The 20,448-nt window shown below is 43.9% G+C and overlaps 1 protein-coding gene across 1 annotated transcript; it reads left to right on the top strand.

The window, feature by feature from the left end:
- Positions 1-1,797: 1,797 nt before the first annotated feature.
- On the top strand, positions 1,798-20,238 carry LOC117733560 (myelin transcription factor 1-like protein). The gene is made up of 6 exons (XM_034537316.1): positions 1,798-1,879; positions 10,429-10,535; positions 15,715-15,769; positions 17,433-17,463; positions 18,436-18,498; positions 19,803-20,238. The coding sequence occupies exons 1-6, from the start codon at positions 1,855-1,857 to the stop codon at positions 20,236-20,238; spliced, it is 717 nt and encodes a 238-aa protein (XP_034393207.1). The 5' UTR covers positions 1,798-1,854.
- Positions 20,239-20,448: the final 210 nt, after the last annotated feature.

The following is a 20,448-nucleotide window of genomic DNA, read 5'->3' as shown; positions in this document are numbered from 1 at the left end:
TTAGTTTATTATTTATGAAAGTAAATAATGGTTCATTACTTTACTTTAGTTTAGTTTATTACTTTACTTTGGTTTAGTTTATTACTTTAGTTTAGTTTATGACTTTGGTTTAGTTTATTACTTCATTTTAGTTCATTACTTTGGTTTAGTTTATTACTTTACTTACTTTGGTTTATTACTTTAGTTTAGTTTATTATTTTGATTTAGTTTATTATTTATGAAAGTAAATAATGGTTCATTACTTTACTTTAGTTTAGTTTATTACTTTACTTTGGTTTATTACTTTATTTTAGTTTATTACTTTACTTTGGTTTAGTTTATCACTTTAGTTTAGTTTATTACTTTACTTTAGTTTTAGTTTATTGCTTTACTTTACTTTATTACTTTAGTTTAGTTAATTACTTTACTTTAGTTCAGTGTATTACTTTGGTTTAGTTTAGTTTATTACTTTACTTTAGTTTAGTTTATTACTTTACTTTATTACTTTAGTTTAGTTTATTACTTTACTTTACTTTATTCCTTTAGTTTAGTTTATTACTTTAGTTTAGTGTATTACTTTACTTTGGTTTAGTTTATTACTTTAGTTTAGTTTATTACTTTACTTTGGTTTAGTTTTTTACTTTAGTTTAGTTTATTACTTTACTTTAGTTTATTACTTTACTTTAGTTTATGACTTTATTGTTTAGTTCATGACTTTAGTTTAGTTTATTTCAGTTAAACTTAAATAAAATAGTGATTATTAGTTTTCTTACATATAGTTGGGTTTAGTTGAGTTTAGTTTAGTTACAATAATGTGGCTATATGATAACTGAGTTCAGTTACATTTAATTCTGTTTAATTTAATTTAGTGTATAAGGACTTTATGAGGGTTTATACACTATAATTTTGCTTATAGGCATTATTTGGTTTTTTTTTTGTTTCATGTTGTTTGGTGGTGACAATTTTGAGCTTATTACTGGTCTATTTCGTTTTGTTCAGTCTCCCTCCTCAGCTTAATAAATTCATTATTCAAGCTTAAACACAAGATAGTTGAACACAGTTATTCTGCTTAGTTTTCTAGCAACCATTTCGGCTCATAATACAAGGTTCAGTTTAGTTTGGTTTAGATTTTTAGAAAATCAAATAAAGTATAGAGTAAGATTGCTTTACTACCCCCTGCCCCCACATCCATTATATAGATGGGGGTAATGGGAGGAAGCAATGGGAGAGCTTATTATCTGGCAGACCATCTGCTATTGGGAGGGAGGAACTGTCTGTCTGTCCCAGACTCAGACACCCTAAATAGGCCTGCAGTCTAAATGTTCCTCCAACTTACATCTGCTATATGTGGGCATCAGTGAACAGGGAGGTGCTTGAAAATGTTGTTCACGTGAGAAGAGATTTAGAAAAGTGTATTTAGGGTTGGGTATATTTGATTCGGCTGAAAGAGAAAATAATAACAACAAGTATGAGGAAGTACTCATAAGATCTATTTAATATCCCAGGTGGTCTTGGGGTGAGTTTAGTGCGCATGTGAAGCTGTGGTTGGGTGTTTATAGTTTAAATCAGATTGTTTGAGCTTAGTGTGAGAAGTTGCCGGGCGCAGCAGATGCTCTTTGTTGCTGTTTCTTCTATTGTTGTCGAAAGCTGAGACTGGGACACCGGATTGGGTCCCGCTAACGACAACAGGAGGCCGTAGCGCCTTCCTATTGGCTCTCCTGAGTGCCAGTCGGCCGCTCGTCCCGCCCAGCGGCACGCCCCTCCCCGGCCGGGCAAGTTGAACTAAAGTTTGATCAACTTTGTTCGGCAGAAGTAAACTTGCCGGCAGCACTTGGCAAACACTGCGGGACGGAAGCGACACGCGGGACCGCAGACATGAAGCTGTGTCGCACTTTTCTCGGTTCGTATCACTCACTTTGTTCTCACTCTGAGCTCCGTGTCCCTCCGCGTCTCCGGTTAGACCGACGGTAGTTCTAGAGTCTTGTGTGTGTGCGTGTGTGTGCGTGTAGACGGCACTCACTATGCACAAGTCCCGTAATAAGCATTACGGGACTTGTGCATAGTGAGTGCGGTGTGCAGGACTGTGTTTGTATTACAAACGCGCTTTTAAAGTAGGGTTAAAAGAGGCTGATGAGTTGCAGCCAAACTCATCACACCAACATGCCCAGAGAAACTTCTCCAGCTTAGAGGTGCACCTAAAGTTGGACCCCCGTGGTAAGAAGTGCAGACAAAGGGCGGTTGGTCCCCTAGGGGACCGTGTGGCCCCGGTACCGTGGGGACAATGCCAAGCTGCGGGCTTATTAAAAACTTTTTTGTTCTGTGAGTCTGTCGGCTTGTTCCATCTGTCGAGGGGCTGTGGGGGCCTCCCCTGGTCCAGACCTCCGCTCAGTCAGCTGCTGCCCTGCATGTAATATTTATACTGCTGCTGCACAATGCGGCACCGCAGTCTGGAGTGACGGGAGCATTAAAGGGCTGGAGGCCTCCCGGGCCATCTGCACACACACTTTTTTACAAGAGAAGGAAAAGTTTATCCTTAAAAAAAAAAGATATATTAAAAAGTTGACTTTAGTTCAGTCTTATGAGTTGCGAAATGGAATTGTTTTCCTTTTTTTTAGTTTAGTAAAGTACACTTTTATTCAAATTTATATTGAGGTTTAATTTAGATTTGTTTTCGTATGGTTTATATTAGTTTAGGTAATTTGGTTTAGTACCACTTAAGTGCTCACATATTCATATTTAGAACAAAGGGTCCGGGAGCAGAGATGAATACAGACTTTGCAACAACAAAGGACAGGAAAAGGCCAGCTGATACACCAGCTGACTGTTCCTGATCCTTCAGAATAAAAGACTTAATACATTAGTCAATTTAATTCAGGTTAGCTTGATTTAGTTTAGTTGTGACAATTCAGGCTTGCAAAAGTGAATGTTTTGTTTATTTCAGTGTTGTTTAGTAACAGACAGTTATTCAAGCTTTTTATGAGGACAAAGTGAGTACTTTAAGTGTATTTCCTATCCTTTTTTTTTTAAGGCGAAGGACTTTAAATATAGTAATACTCAGATACTCAGAGTACTCAGATACGTGTGGATATATAGATAAGTAAATGGCATGGAATAACTTTCAGAAAGTTCAGACAAAAGCCTTTGTTACCTCAACAATAGCTCGTGTGAAGCATTGTGCAGGCCGGAGAGCCTCAGCGGGCGGCGCTGTCCGCAGTTCTGAACACACACACACACACACACACACACACACACACACACACACACGCACACGCACACGCACACGTACATGCACACACACACGCACACACACACACACACACACACACACACACACACACACACACACACACGCTCGGCTCGTTGGAGCTGTCCTTAGTCCTGAAATCTCACCACAGGAAAAAGAATAGTCATTTTAATGTGCGTCACGGAGTTGTGTCCAGACAACTTCCTATCTTCTCTATAATAATCATAAATATGTTTCACTCATCGACCTGGAGACCTTTCCCACACGGTCCCCTCTGCTGGACCCGGGGTTTCTCATATGTTCTCCCTTTTGTTTATTCGATTGTTGCCGCTGTTGTTGAGTGAATCCTCTCTGCGGTGCACGCAGTCTGAAATCAGACTGACGCGGCGCGCACGGCCCGTGATTGATTTCAGCTCCAATGCATAACAATGGGATTGCACAAAAAGAGCCTGCTGCAAAGAGATAAGAATTTAATAGAATTTCTGAAAGCTGAAGGTTGGGCTTTTTGAATATTCCCCGCGTGCGCAGCGTGGAGACAGCAGATAAAGGATGGCATTTGTGGGGACTATTCTCAAATGGCTTGTAATGAATGGTTGTCATTCCCACTAATGGTTCCAACACAGCAAAGCAGAGCAACATTTGGGAGTGACTCCAAGTTGCACCATTAAGACTGACTGCTGTTTGCAGCTGCGCTGACAGTTGGCATTACTCTCAATGAGTCTTAAAGAAAGCACCAACACATCTGGTCCTTACAGTGATCACTCTTTTTCAAACTCCTGCATGCGGCAGGAACATTGCTCTGTTATTTCTCAGCGATAATCCAAATTGATATCGCACTTGCATCCCATAACCTCCCCGGAAGATACATACATTTTCCGTAAAGCTCCCGTGGAGCTCTCTGCTTTTGATGTCGCAGGAATGATCAGATGCACTGCGCGGAGAACTCGGCATACAACTATACATCAACTCCTAGCTCCAGGAGAACAACATAGTCCCTGAATTAATTATTATTATTATTATTGGACGGGACCATTTTCCAGGATGTGTGTGTGGGGGGCGTGAAGGATGACGGTAGCTGTAACCTCTGTGATGCATTTGTGAAACACCAAGAACTCCAGAAAATGTAAAAAACACGCGCTGATTGTGTGTGACAGAGTGTTGGCTGAGGGGAACTTGTGTTAGGAGACGACGTCTGAAGTCTGTTTTCCGAAGATGTATGTGAGAGGGCGGGGGGGGGGGCGGGGGTACATCTGCCCACTGAGTGAGCGTAGTAAGGGGGGACCTCAAGCCCTGCCCATCTGATGCTGGAGCTTTTACTACAGCTTCCGTGATGTCATGGCAAAGGGCGGAGGGAGGAGATGGGGGTGGGGGTGTGGAGGGGGATGGAGGGGGGCACAATGCCTCATGAGGGAAAGGTAAGTCAATATTACGTGTTTTTTCTCGCTGACAAAGGCAAATGAAGCCATGTTTGTGCTTACAAACAAGTAGCGTCTCTCCGCCTCGATCCGGAGCCGTGCACCGGTGCGCTGAGTGGGAGAGGCCGCGCGGAACACGCTTCCTCGCGCTTGTTGTTTACCCGATGTGGACATTTGTAACGGGATAGATGATCGTTTTTTAAGAGCTTTTTCTCGGGATATCTTTTTAGAAAACTACTTGACAGCGACACCGCAACTCTCTAAACACAGCAAGGACGCAGCGGCGAAGCCCAGAGGAAATATTGTTGAATACAGGTAATCAGATGTTTATGTTTTGATGATTTATGATTATATATCTGGACATCTAAAGGGCTTTTTTGGCGTAACTTTGATATTCATCCTCACCCTTGTAGTATGCTATAGCAGCGTGATTTATATGGGCATTCGTGTTTATATATTTTTGAATTTGACAAAATATGAATTTAAACTTCCTCTAAGCTGCTGTTTACCAGTTTAACAAAAGTGTGTATTTGTTTAATTTACTTTCATTTTCAAAACGCATCATTGATGATAGTACTGAAGAAATAGAGAATATGCTGTTTACCCTCAAATGATGGTCCTTACATTGATGCCTCTTAATAATAGTAATATTTTTTATTTTTATTGTTATTATTATAAGTGGAAATAAAGTAGCCATGGCGCTTCCATAGAACCTCCGCGGTGCGTGTTTCGGCCACTTCTCTCTTTGCTCTGTCGGACAGTTCATCTCTCCCTGTGTGTCTCTGTGGACAATACACACACACACACTCTCTCTTGGGGAACTGAGTCACATCTGAAGTGTGTTCTCCACTCTGTCCTCTAGTTTCACCTTCTCCGACTCCAGGAACGAATGAGCCCGTTCGCTGGACCAGCCGCGCCGCCACCGCGCGTCCAGCCGCGAGCCCCTTTCTCTTTCTGGGTTCTCATACGTGCGATGTCCGCCTCGAGTCCGGCACCGAACTGTGTTATTATTTCGATATTACAGTGGGCGTTGAGCAGAACTCGCGTGTGTGTGTGTTTGTGTGTGCGTGTGGGTGGGTGCACGGACAGATGGATGGAAGGATGGAGTGAGTGTGTGTGTGTGTGTGTGTGTGTGTGTGTTTAAGACGGAGGGAGGGGTTTGCCATTTGATCCTCTGCAGCAAAAAACAGAGCTGCTCTTCAGATGTCAGCCGCCTTCAGAATTGAGAAAATACAACTAGTGGTCAGAAGCACGCGCAGTGAGCAGCGGGCTCGAGCTGCACATTTCGCCGGATTTGTGAAAAGCTCATCTAGTCGGATTCACCCCCATAATGTGAGCCTATGCTCAGATGGCCACCTAACGTGCTGTGTGTGCGCACTGTTGTCAAATCACCTGCATCCTAAGATGGAGGAAAGAGATGAGGATGCACGGTGTTATGTCACGCACTCTTTAAGTTGCTCTCCATCCCTGGTGTGGGGAGGCTCAACTTCAGCTGCTTGTTTATGAGCATCTTTCAGGAGGTTAAAGTCTTTAGAAGAAATCATGTCACTTTGTCTTTTTAAGGACAAAGTCTGTGGATGGATCCATCTGGAATGATGTTTGGCTTTTATAGATATGATGTTTTACTGACTTTGCCTGCTTTTGAAAAGACAGACCTCTGTGGGGAGTTCTTTAAAGTCTGCAGTTGTGTTATACTATTTCATTCAATTCAATTCCATTTATTTTGTATAGCCCAAAATCCCAAATGTGCCTTACAATCACACAACATCCTCTGTCCCGGGACCGTCACATCGGAACAGGAACCACCACCCCCCAAAAAATATGTCACTTTAGAGAGAGGAACAGAGGAGGGATCTATATAAGTAGAGCACATGGGAGCTCACTCACTGTGGTCGGGCTTCATGTATAGGATGAATACGGAGCTTGAGATGTCATGAAAGGGTTTCTTCCCTTTTTCCTGTCAAAGGTTTTTTTTGGGAGTTTTTCCTGATCCGATGTGAGGTCCTCGGACAGGGATGTCGTATGTGTACACATTGTAAAGCCCTCTGAGGTAAATTTGTAATTTGTGATATTAGGCTATATAAAATAAACTGAATTGAATTGAATTGATAAATTTACTTTTCCAGAGAAAATGTTTCAGAAGATGAGGTTATTGGTGCAATATGCAGTCAGTGGTATGCAGCAGGCCCCGATATGAAGTTGCTTCTGTCTTTTCTTTAGTTACCGTGAGAGGAGGAACCCTCTCTATTTATGAAGGGCTGAAAGGCCCCGTGGTGAGGACAGCAGGTGCCGGAGGAAGGAGAGCAATAAACATGTTGGAGGAGCAGCTGGGGCCAAATTGCACCCTCGTCATTCAAAGCCTATCAGAAATCTAAGCAATACAAGCAAAGGTCAGGGTTGGCCAGGCTTTCAATGGGGAGGAGGCATTTCAAATGAAAGCCTGGAAATAATGAATTTCATGCCATGTGTTAAAAGAGAAATAAATAAATATTCTTAAAAAAAACAACAGAATAAATTAAAAAGAAGCCGAATACGCATATAGATACTCAGATAGAAAACATGACATGCAGAAGAGTATCACAAAGTGTTGCCTTCAGTGGAGGACTTCCAGGTGCAGGTCCCCACAGCTAGTTTTTTCTCTGATGCTGAGGTCAGGTTGGCCCTCAGGGAAGCTCCTCCAAAGGCTGGTTACCATGACGACGCCTATCCCGTCCCATAACTGATAAAACCACCTCACCATGACCAAATACTGGCCTTTCGTAGTTTACTCTGCTTCAGGCTGGGAAATACAACTTAGAGTTTTGACCATAGGATTGATCTAAATTGTATTTTTCTAGTTATCTATACATCACAAAAAATAATAATATCTGCCAGATAATCTGGTCAGTTTTTCTCATCTTGTGACACAACAGAAAGCAGCGAGTAATACGAGAGCGGCTCCACAACTTTTGATTTCTCTGTCTCTTCTACCCGACTCGCTGTAATCACACTGAGTTGACTCTAAATCCTGCTTAACAGGACCAGGGGTGTCCAGCTGGCCCGGCCCTTACGTCCACTAATACTGTTACAGACAGTTCACCCTGGAATTTAATCTAACTATGGATTTAGGCCTCTTTGCTCCATTGTCCCTGTACAGTAAGCCGCCTGCCTATAATGGTATTACTCAAACCTAAACGTAGTTTTATGGAAGAAGGTTTTTTTAGACTACATGTGCTGATTTATTGAAGGGTTTTTGTGCTGAAAACAGGAAACATTTTCTTAACTTTGCCTCATAGAAAAACTTTGATTAATAACACAGAATCCTGGTCAAATAGGATATTTAATCCATTCATTCTGTTTTCAACCCCCACCTTACTTCTGATTAACCAGACCTCCCCGGTGAACAGCTAATTGTCTCTTACTCCTCCAATTTTCACTGCCAAATAACGAGCTGCGTCTTGTAGGTGGAATGAGCCGAATCTGATCAAAGAATAAGAGCGCACATATCCTGAGCAGACAAGGCACATTAGTGTCCATGTTTTTTTGGCGAGGGATCCAGGTGTTCAGGTTTTCACACCAAACAACAGATGAAAGCTAGGAGGACTGTTCAGACTTCTTTTCAGTGAATAATCGCTTGATTCTATGAACCTGGATAGCTCACGCAGGTTCCAACTGTCCAGATGTGTTTCCTCGGTGTAGCAGTGGCAGTTGACACATGGCCCGAGGCGCTGTGTCCTAACAGAGCCGCTCTATGCTCGGCATTTAGGGAGCGCTCTCTCAGCCTCTTGGCCTCAAATGCAACAATACAGGAAGGACACTCACTTCCCTCTGACAGGAGGGGAGAAAAAAGAAAGACACAGAGAGACACAGAGAGAGAGAGACACAGAGAGACAGAGACACAGAGACAGAGAGACACAGAGAGACAGAGACAGAGAGACACAGAGACACAGAGAGACAGAGACACAGAGACACAGAGAGACAGAGAGACACAGAGAGACAGAGACAGAGAGACACAGAGACACAGAGAGACAGAGACAGAGAGACACAGAGACACAGAGAGACAGAGAGACAGAGACAGAGAGACAGAGAGACACAGAGACACAGAGAGACAGAGAGACACAGAGAGACAGAGAGACAGAGACACAGAGACAGAGAGACACAGAGACACAGAGAGACAGAGAGACACAGAGAGACAGAGACACAGAGACAGAGAGACACAGAGACACAGAGAGACAGAGATGCAGACGAACAGTATTGCTGTTGTAATCACTTTTTTCCTGAGGGTGGAGTGAAAGTTGATAAACAAGCATTCTGCAGAGCGCTGGCTTTGTCGAGGTTTGCACTTAACGGGGAAAGTAGGGATGGGCGAGGAGGGGGGATTTGGGGCGGGGGGGGGGGGGGGGGGGGGGGGCTGCACTGCATGAGGACCCCTCGGATACAGTGAGCAGCCTTTTGTTGTCTCAGACCGCTTGCTTTTAGTGTGCACTCTGCATGCACTGTTGTTCAAATACAGGACAGCATGAGTAAAGGAAACAACTCTAAGGTAGAGATACTAAACTTAGACGTTGAGATGGACACATCTCACCTTACTCTCCACACAGAAGAGTTCAAGTGTGAAGGTTTCATTCCTTTATTACCCCTGAAAGGGTTTTTTTTGGGGAGTTTTTCCTGATCCGATGTGAGGTCAAAGGTCAGGGATGTCGTATGTGTACAGATTGTAGAGCCCCCCTGAGGGGAGTTTGTGATTTTAGGCTATACAAGTTAAACTGAATTGAATTGAAGTTGATGTGTTGTTGCCTCTCAGAAGCTAACAATGCAATCCTTCAGTTTTAAAATTCTAATTAGAATAGTTTGAATGACTTCTGTAGTAATCATGACTCTTCTACTGTATTGCTGCTTTGGATTCAGCCCCTTGGCCTAGATGTTGTTGATGGTAAACAGATGGGTCTTCTCAAGGGGGCTTGCTCTTCCACGTTCTGCTGTGTGTGTATATCACACAGCATAGAATCATGTTTATTTATATTCACACACACACCTATATATATATATATATAGGTGTGTGTGTGTCTGTGTGTGTGTGTGTGTATGGAAAATAATCACATTTCACTGTACCAGCTCAGCGGTGCATAAAAAGAAAGAGAGAAACCTGAGTCTCACAGCTGACGAGTCTTACAGCTACACTAGTTGAAAAGCTCAGCCTCGGGCATTCGCAGAAAAATAATCTGCACTCTCCCAGAACTTGAAGCTGGGGGGATTGGAACATCTGGACTACAACAGAACCAGAGAGAGGGGTCTAAATAGATTTAGTGCGTTTCTCCTGGACGATCAGGAACACCAAGTGAAGAGCTATTACCTTGATGAAAAAAGGGGAGAGAGGGGGAGTGGGAAAAGGCTTGATTTATGTATGATTCATTATTTACTGACCATTCTTCACCCCCTCTCATCTCACATCGCCCATCCCCCTATTTGCTTATATATGCACCCTGAAAAGCTCGATAAAAATGCACAAATTTGATTGATTCTAATAGCAGACTGACAGGGACCCCAGCTGGGGCACTTAGCCATGCCTCTGTGTGTGTGTGTGTGTGTGTGTAAACCATACACACTGTTCCTTTAGTTAATAAAGGAGTGTCTGCAGCATGCTCCAGTGCCTCGACCTTCCCTCAGAGTAGCACCCCCACCCTCCCCTCCCTCCCTTTATCCAAACTGCTGTCCATTGGTGCTGATGCTGTTGATTTCATATGACAACTCTATCTCTCTTTTTTTCTCTTCTTTCTTCTTCTCCGATCTTCTCCCACCTTCTCGCTCTAGAAAATGAGTTCCGGGGCGAGCTGGTGAACCAGCGGTGGACACGAGGCGAGAGGACCAGCAGCCGCTGCCAGGCCTCCCAGAGACTGCAGAGCCGTCAACCAATCATGGTGAGTGACAAGGAACAGCAACCCCCCCCACAACCCCCACAACCTGATTCTGCTTCCTGGGCATTTCCCCAATCCCCTAACTCAGCGGGGAAAGTCAAAAAGGGTGGAGGTGGAGGGAGGGGAGGATGGAGAAAGGAGGCAGTGTGTGTGTGTGTTGGGAGGGGGGGGGGGATTGATGACCCCGCTGGACAGAAAAACATGAATCAAACAACACATCAAACCTCCCGCTTGGCCCCGCCCATCCTCTGCCTCAGCTCAGCTCAGTTTAGTAAAGCTCAGCGTGGCACAGCTCAGCGTTTTCCCGCTGCTGAGTTTCATTTTTTGTATTGAAACACAATTAAAAAAACTCAAAACGATGTCCTTGAGCTGCTCATACTTTTTTTTGTCCATGATATTCCTCCTTATCAGCAGAGAAGATAACCCTCTCCATCTTAACCCACTATACTATCTTACTTCTAATACTACTGACACCATTTCAATGTTATTTCTCCATTCTGTAAACATCTGATCCTTTTTGTTCTCCCTCTGCATCACAACTGAGAGTGTGACAGCCAACAAAGAGATGGAGGGATGGAGGGGAGATTGAAAGAGAGAGGAGCGGGGGTTGGGGGTTGGGGGTTGGGGGTTGTTTCCCCCCGGGCCCAGTAAAAGTAGTTCTGCTTCCCCGTGATGGCTCGGGTTCATCTGAAGAGATGACTTTTATTGATTCGGTTTGATTTCTGCAGCTGAGGGAGCTGAGGGAGCCGAGAGAGAGAGAGAGAGAGAGAGAGAGAGAGAAGGGGGGAGTGCAGTGTGGTTTCACACACTGCATGATGTGAAGCGTCTGGCCCTCACACAACCTCCTCAGTGTGGGAAGTTGAGGTCAATGAAGCGGACGTCAAGATGAGAAGACATCCTAAACGCTGAACTCACGTCAGGATGACTCAAACCTCTGGCAGTTCGTGTACATTTGACCCATTATGCAGTCACACATGCTCAGCCTTTTTGCATATGGAGTGAGAAGCACCTCCCCTCCTCGCTGCCGTGCATGAATTATTAAAGTGAAACTGGAAGTGGAAGGGCTCGCCGCGCTGCCGTCCAACATGGAGGCCGCGCGTCGAGGTACGCCTGTCGAGGGAACTCTAATTGGCAGCTGCTGTCCGCAGGTAATGTTTTGAGATGTCAGTCTTCGCTGCCGGTTGAGAAAGCTCCCCGCTCAGCATCTCCACCCCACCTTAACCCCCTCCTTTCCTCGTCCTCGGTCTTGTAAACCTGAAAATGAATAAAGGAGTCATTTATGTGCACCCAGGGATGAAGGGTGACCTTCTCTCTGAAGTCGTTGCCCCCAGCCAGACATTTGCATAGAGCTGTCAGAAGAGCTGGGCCCTCCTGCACAAAGAAGTACATCATTGATAATGTACAACACAGCTGGAGGGATGAGCCACGTCTTCCTCCTCCCCAACACACACACACACACACACACACACACACACACACACACACACACACACACACACACACACACACACACACACACACACACGCGCAACCCTCTCTGTCTCTCTCTGCTCTCTGTGCTGTACACCGTTCAATGTCTAATTAAAAGACAACAAGATTTTAAAAGATTTTTAAGTTTGGAACATACTTTATTATTTTTTTTATGAGATTATGAAAACCAGGTGAATACATGCTTTTGGCTACATCTTGATTCACTCGCTGTGACTTTGTGTTCATGGAATTGAGAAAAGGGGACAGGAAAAAGAGGAGAAACTCAGACTATTTAAATGTGCGTCGCTATGGTTACGCAAACATGAAAGCAATAGGGTCCCTCCTTTTCAGTCCAGGTTCTGATTCATCTGATGAGTATCAATACAAGGAGGAGGCAAAGGAAGGGAGGAAGGGAGGGGACAAAGTACAGGAGGAACCGAATGGTACATCACCTTTTTATGAAGGGTGTTTCTCTTCTCCACACACACACACTCCACTCCTCTCTCACACACTCATAGTCATACACATCCACCAATCCTTTTGATTCATCAATGTCCCACCTTCCTCTCATGATCACAGGTCAGTGCTCAGTTCAGGAGTAAAGATGCAGACCCTCTGTAATGCTCAGCCACACTCCTTATAGAGGAAGAAGTTGATCCGATGTGAGGTCAAAGGTCAGGGATGTCGTATGTGTACAGATTGTAAATAATTCGTAATTTGTGATTTTGGGCTATACAAAATAAACTGAATTGAAACTGAAAGTAAGCAGAAGTTGTATAAAAGTAAAAGTACCAATTCGAGTTTAAATAATTAATTGATTAATCAGTTGATTGACAGATTATTAGTTAATAGTCTATATGCTTTTCTTTTTCATGTATGATTTAAAAAAGGGTTTTGAACTGCTGGTATGATTTAAAAACAGCTTCCCTCCTTTAGTCTGGTGCTCAGAAGCACTACCACGTGTGTCCACAGGGGCCGCCATAATCCACACAAAATGAAAGTTCATTGTACAGCTTTCAGTGAAAGAGGTTGTCAGATGACACAGACCTGTCAATCATCTTCATCTTCATCTGGTGGATTATGTGTTTTAATGCAACCTCAGACGCTACAGCTGACTCAATATGTGGATTTATTTATTTATCTTTTTTAAATTTCTAGTCTCTTTCTCTCTCTCTCTCTCTTAAAGGAAGTGAAGCAAATATTTGTTTATGATAACATTATAGTATAGTTATTATTTATAATTATATTAAAGTGGCATAAAATGGAAACATGAAGACAAAGAAGCACAGACAGCAGAGTGTAGGGAGATGGACTTATGGGACACACACGGACACGCACACACACATGGACACATACTACAGATGAACAATAGCCTCTTGGCTGACTCTGGCACATTTACAGAAATGTTTATATTAATGTGCACTGTCCCTTATCAAATAAACTAATACAAAAAATACTCACACACACACACAGGCACATACTCACACAAAGTGACACACACACACGCACACACACACACACACACACACACACACACACACACACACACACACACACACGCACACAGTAATCCTTTATTGTGTCACAATAACTGTGCTTTCTTTCACTGTAGTTATTTCTTGATACTATTATTATTATTATTATTATCCATATGAATTGTATATCTTTTGTGTTGCTATGTCTTGGTGCTTTGGCAATACTGTTGTTGCAACATCCATGACAATAAAGCATATTGAATTGAATTGAGAGAGAGAGGCAGAGAGAGAGAGAGAGAGAGAGACATAGAGATGGAGAGAAGGAGAGAGACAGAGACATGGTGATAGAGATAGAGAGAGAAGGAGAGACATAGAGACGGAGAGACAGAGACAGAGAGAGAGGGAGAGACATAGAGATGGAGATGGAGATACATGGTGATAGAGAGATAGAGAGAGAAGGAGAGACATATAGACAGAAAGACAGAGACGGAGATAGAGAGAGAGGGAGAGACATAGAGATGGAGATGGAGAGACATGGAGATGGAGAGATAGAGGAGAGACAGAGACAGAGACGGAGATAGAGAGAGAGGGAGAGACATAGACATAGAGATGGAGAGAAGGAGAGAGACAGAGACATGGTGCTAGAGAGATAGAGAGAGAAGGAGAGACATAGAGACGGAGAGACAGAGACGGAGATAGAGAGAGAGGGAGAGACATAGACATAGAGATGGAGAGAAGGAGAGAGACAGAGACATGGTGCTAGAGAGATGGAGAGATAAGGAGAGACATAGAGACGGAGAGACAGAGACGGAGATAGAGAGAGAGGGAGAGACATAGAGATGGAGATGGAGAGACATGGAGATGGCGAGATAGAGGAGAGACAGAGACAGAGACGGAGATAGAGAGAGAGGGAGAGACATAGACATAGAGATGGAGAGAAGGAGAGAGACAGAGACATGGTGATAGAGAGATAGAGAGAGAAGGAGAGACATAGAGACGGAGAGACAGAGACAGAGACGGAGATAGAGAGAGAGGTAGAGACATAGAGATAGAGATGGAGAGACATGGAGATGGAGAGACATGGAGACAGAGAGACGGAGAGATAGAGAGCCCCACAGAAAGGGAGTGGCCTGTTCCTGCACCTGTACCTCACCAAACACTAGACGCTACTGAATGAAACGCTCCCTCCTCTGGGACTCAACAACAACAACAACAGCGAGCTTCATCTTCCTCTCCTCCTTCTTTCCCTCCTTCTTTTCATAAGTAGTCTATTAGCAGGAAGGGGCTTTGCCAAATAGAGAGAGGCACAGGAAAAGAAGGAGTGGAACAGGGCCCCCGTGTTTGAGTCCCACTGTGGCGCTGCCAACTCGACTAGAGAGGCAACAAAGCCGCTAAGTGCCCGGGCAAGGAAAGGGAGGTGGAGGGACAACTGGGGTGGAGGGGAAGTGGAAGGAAGTGTGAGGCAGAAAGAGAGAAAGAGGGGAGACCTGCGATTAAAAAGAAAAAAACAGTCCAGTAATCAAAGCTAATGGCTCCATTGTGTCTAAAAAGCATCTGATAGCTTCAGAGTGCACTGAGAGCGAGGAAAGGTGGAGTTGAGGAGGTGTGGCCCATGGTCAGTGTATGTGTGTGTGTTCCAGGCAGCAGGGTTAACACCTGCTCCTTTGTGGCTTAAAAGCAGCACACAGACACACACAGAGACACACACAGAGACACACACACACACACACACACACACACACACACGCATCTCCTCTTCTTAAAAGGGTTATTACAGTGGCTTTTTAGCAGCCCCTGTGTTTTTGCTTCATTATTGTATTCAGCATGGTTAAACTGTCGGGGCCGTGGCCCCTACGCTCCAGTGTACAATCATGTGCACCATTCAGGTGCAGGAAATTACAGGGCGGGTGATGGGGGGGGGATATGAAAAGTAGCCCCAACAACAGGGTCTGTCTCCGTTCCATACTCTGTACTTCTCTCTTCTGATCAAGACTCAGAATGTATGTTGAGGAGCCATGCTTCTCCAGAATGAAAGACATGATCGTCTCTTTGTGTGTTACCGTTGGTCTGTTTCAACATCTTCAACGACCTGTGTGCTGGAATACTCTGAGAAATAACAACTTATGGTCTCTTTCCTCTTCTCCCTCCTCTCCTCCTCTGCACCATATTCTGTTTCCTCCTTTACTCCCTTTCTCCTCTTCCCTGACTGTCTCCTCCTCCTCTTCCCTCCTCCCCAGATGAGTGTGGAGGGTGACACCAAGCGGACTCGCACTCGGTCCAAGGGAATCAGAGGTGAGTGTTTGTCACGTCAGGCCATGTATACACGCGCACACACACACACCTTTAAGCTTATACACATTCCAGCGCACTCCTTCATTGGCTAGCATCAGTATGTGCACATGAGCAACGGTGCTGTGTGTGTCTGTGTACATGCTTGTGTGTACGTGCATATAGATGTGTGAACATAAACAGTTTAGTGGCCACCAAACGTCACACTTCCTGTCAGTCACAACACAGAAAGTCCTCGAGGAAGAAAACAAGACTCCAAATCTTTGCTCGTCGTCTTCAGCTTCCCGTGTGAACAGGAAGTGCTCGCAGCCAGAGCAGCGTGACTCTCCAGTTGATCAGATGGAGGAACATTTAAGTTGAAACCACCTGAAGTTCTTCCTCCCTCTAACTGCGTCGGTGTCACTTTAAAGGGCGGTGCTGAATGCAGGAGAACAGCTGATCTGTCAGTAGGAGACTGCATGTTTTGCTTTAATTGACTATATTTCCCATCAACACTGATTGGATATACTGTATAAGGTGGCAAATTCTCCCTTTGACTGCGATTGGACTAGAAATCATGCTTTATCTGATTAATTTAGGTACATTGTTTGAGCATTATGCCTTCTTACGAGCAGCTACACTCACACATGTACACATAAATAAATAGTGGTTGTAGAAAGAGATTTAACACAGAAAATGAGGCAGTCTAGATGATTTCTAACCATCTCTGGTACATTCCAAATACAGATATTTATGCAAAAATAAACATGAATGCATGTTTATTTATGTGCTTTAATATGCGTATGAGTTCTTGTATTGATACATGTGTCTCTCGCCGTGCGTTTGTATGTTTAGAAGCAATACAGCAGAGAAACAGTTCAGGAAGGCGTCCATACTCAACTGCATGATGAAAGACACACACACACACACACTTATCAAGCTTGTGTGTATTGCTCTTAGTGTATCTGAACACTGTGATTAATGTGATATCGGAGCCCAAACTCTCCAGGATCATATTGTTTTCTCGTTGGCTCCAAATGAAAATAGGATATATTTCTCAACTCTCGATCGATGCCTGCAGCCAGCTGAGAGTGTGTGTGTGTGTGTGTAGGTGTGTGCGTGTCTTTTGTGAGCACGGCTTGATTTATGTTTTGAAGGCAATTACTATAAGTTGTCCCTGAAAGAAGAAGTTTGTTTCTCCTGATGAAGGCAGTTTTCCCTTTTAATTTCATTATGATAATTAAAGTGCAACAATTAATCATGTTTTATTGCTGACGTCTGCATTTTTCTTTCTGACCAGCGCAATGCAATTTGGCCAATCTAGGTTTTCTCTGTGTGTAAGCTTTTGTGTTGGCCTGTGTGTGTCTGTGTGCGTGTATGTGTGTGTTTCTGTGTGTGTGTAGGTGTGTGTGCGTGTGTGTAAGGGTATGTCTATGTGTGTGTGTAGGTGTACGCGTGTGTGCATGTTACTGTGTGTGTAGGTGTGTGTGTGTATGTATATGTGCATTTGTGAGCTCATGAGTGTGTGTGTGTGTTCTTCTTCTCCTGATCATCAGCCTCGTGGGATGTGTTTGCATTTGTAATTTATTGATCTGAGTTTCTTTTAGCAGCTTTTCAGAGCAGTCGTTCACCTTCGTTCTTTGTGTCTTTTTTCTCCTCTCTCTCGCTCTCTCTCTCTCTCTCTCAGTTCCCATTGAGCTCGTAGGACAAGAGCTGAGGTAAGGAAACGCCTTCATCTTTGTGCAAGTCCCTTTCATAAAGTTCTTTTATGTGCACCGTAGAGCCCCCGGCCCTTGTAGACTCACCATCAGTGCTTCTTTAGATGATGTAGTATTTTTTATATATATATATATATATATATATATATATATATATATATATATATATATATATATATATATATATATATACTTTTATTTCTCGCTCGTGGTCAATGCCTCCAACAGGCTGCTATTGATTCCTCACAGCCTTTTTGCCATTTCCTGCTATGAACACATACAGTAGGGAATAAAAGGGGTGTACGATGGAAGGATGTTGAAGGGCGATGGTTCTGTGGTTCTGTCGCTCCACCTTTCTAGTTGTCCTCCTCCCCGGGCCTCTCGGCCATTGTCCTCCTTGTTCTAAATTATTTGTTCATCCTCTCATTTTGTCACTTCACCTCCGAGCATCTATTTAAGCCTTTTGATTTCTGGATTAAGAAAAAAAAAAAAACAGCAGGGAGGCCAGAGAGCGCATCATTTAAAATGCAAATGCAGCCATTTTTAATAAGAGAAATTAATATTAACGATAATTATAATAATAAATAAAGGGCAATTGCTAGGGGGAAGTGAATGATAATTTAAATGAGCAGTCCTGAGGGGTCATGGCAACCTGAATCAGAGGCCTGATGATGATGACTGGTGAGAGGACCAGAGCAGGTCTCGGCTGATCCTTATCGCTCATAGTAATAGGATATAGGCCCGCCTTGATGTACAACATACAATATTATGTTCTGCACGGCTGGATTCCACCTTCATGCATATGTATGTCTGCTGGATGCACATCTTTGTGCATGTGTGTGCTCAGTTTGCATTTCTTTGTTTTCTTGATTGTTGTCGTTGTTTATTGCCTGTGCTTATCATTGCCTCTGCATAGAGACTAAAATACACCATGTCTTAAACATATCTCTAACCTCCATCCATCCCATCCAGCTGCCCCACCCCTGGATGCAATGGCTCTGGCCATATCAGTGGGAGATACTCACGACACAGAAGGTAGGGCAGATGAAAACCCCACCCTCTGTCTGTCCTTCCTCTCTGTCTGTCCTCCTTGTCCTCTCTCCACAGCATCTGCTTTGTTGAAAATACAAATGTGATGCCTGGATTAAAAAAAAAAAAGGAACCTCTTTGACACTATGGGAAATGCACTTATTTGCTTTCAAGCCGAGCGTTAGATGATAAGAGCGATACCGCTCTCATGTCTGTGCGCTAGTATGAAGCTACAGCCAGCTAGTGTAGCTCGGGCTAAGTATGAAGCTACTTAGCGCCCAATGCTGTCAGACTTAATGCAGAGCTAAGGTAGCTCTGCATTAAGTCTGACAGAACCCACCAGGACCACACCAAGACAAACACAACTCTTTGTTATGGACTGGACTACTTCTTGTCCAGGCGTAGTGATTTCTCTGGCCTTCCTCATCACTTCACTCACAGGAAGTCACATGCAGGCCAGCGTGTCCCAGTTTCCAGTCTTAATGCTCAGATAAGATAAGATGAGACCAATGTACAGTAAAGTCTAGTTTAAAGTCCTGTGTTCAGTAACAATCCAAAATAAGCTAAAAAATAATATATTTGTAATCTACACAAAAAGGGCAAAATAAGCAGGAAATAAAATACAATCTGATTGATTGTGTTAATGATCTTTGGACCTCTGAAGTTTATGTTTATTTGGGGACTAGTTTCTTTAGCAAGAAATAACCAAACGTAAGGATAGAATCCACATTCTGTAGAGTTTAAGATTAAACCATAAAAGAATGTCTGTTGTTACACAGAACCTCACAAATCTAAAGTATTGAAGCAGTGAGACGTGATTTCGGCAGGTTTAATTTGAGCGTGATTTTCCCTCCGTCCTCGTCTTGTGCCCTCAGAGACCTTGAAACTCGGGGCGGCTCACTGGCTTGTGACTCCTTTATTGAGGGGCAGATATTAGCTATCTGTTTACATGTGTATTTGTTCAGCAGGCAATTTCAGATGCACTTTGTTTATAGATCGCCGCCCAATCTCCCTTTGGCATCTCCCAGGTGAGAGTAAGAGAGAGTTTATTGGATTTCACCCTCCGCTGCCTCTCCATACACGTTGTTTATTAAGCTTTCCAGTCAAGTGGCTGAGTGAGCCAGCTGAGAGCCCCCCTCCATCCTTCTTCATGTCAAAACACACCAACACCCTCTATCATGCTGAGTCACCCATGGACACAATGAGGTGCATGAAGTGGTATTCCATGTTTGGGGCTTCCGATTACAACCCTGCTTGGTATTCATGTTCCTGTTCTCACTGTTCCTTCTTCTTCTTCCTCCCTCCAATAGCATTCTGGGCTGCCCGATAGCAAGAAAGCGCCGTCTGGAGGAAGCAGAGGCTGAGCAGGAGCAGGACGCAGAGCGGCCCGCCTCCAAGAGGAAGTGCCACCCCCTGAAAATGACCCTGGACGATGGCTTCAGTGCAGAGAGCGACGCCAGCAGCGAGGCCGATGGAGAGAATGATGGAGAGACCGCAGGAGAGGACAAGAAGGTGGAGGAGGACAAGGAAGAGAGGGGGGCAGCTGTAGAGGAGACAGACAAGATGACAGAAGACCTGATGCAGGACGCACCAACAAATAAACAGGAGCAGGAGTCACAGATGGAGGAGGAAGATCAGAAAGAGGAGAATACATTGGCTGCAGATGAAGGTGAGTTCATATCAACCACAGTCCTCTTTCCCGGTGAGGAACATCTAAACCCAGCAGCTGTTAAACCAATCCTCTAGTCTTTAAACCGTAAAAGATTATTCAGCAAGGAAAAATGACAAACTGGTTGCAGCTTTGAACATTTGCTCTTTTTTCACCGTTCTATAGCAATGTAGACTAAATATCTTTGGGCTTTACGCCGTTAATTAAACTAAACAAGACATTGAAACTCAATTAACAATGAACTGCAGTGGCTGGCCGTGCATTTCGGACCCAGGCTTTCTGTGCAG

Source organism: Cyclopterus lumpus, chromosome 7 (genome assembly GCF_009769545.1).
Source record: "Cyclopterus lumpus isolate fCycLum1 chromosome 7, fCycLum1.pri, whole genome shotgun sequence".
Lineage (NCBI taxonomy): Eukaryota > Metazoa > Chordata > Actinopteri > Perciformes > Cyclopteridae > Cyclopterus > Cyclopterus lumpus.
This window is presented reverse-complemented; position numbering and strand designations above follow the sequence as displayed.

Coding starts and splice junctions, on each gene's coding strand:
- LOC117733560 (XM_034537316.1), top strand. CDS start 1,855: ATGAAGCTGTGTCGCACTTTTCTCG. Junction 10,536..15,714: donor AGAGCCGTCAACCAATCATG/GTGAGTGACAAG, acceptor CCTCCTCCCCAG/ATGAGTGTGGAGGGTGACAC. Junction 18,499..19,802: donor AGATACTCACGACACAGAAG/GTAGGGCAGATG, acceptor TCCCTCCAATAG/CATTCTGGGCTGCCCGATAG.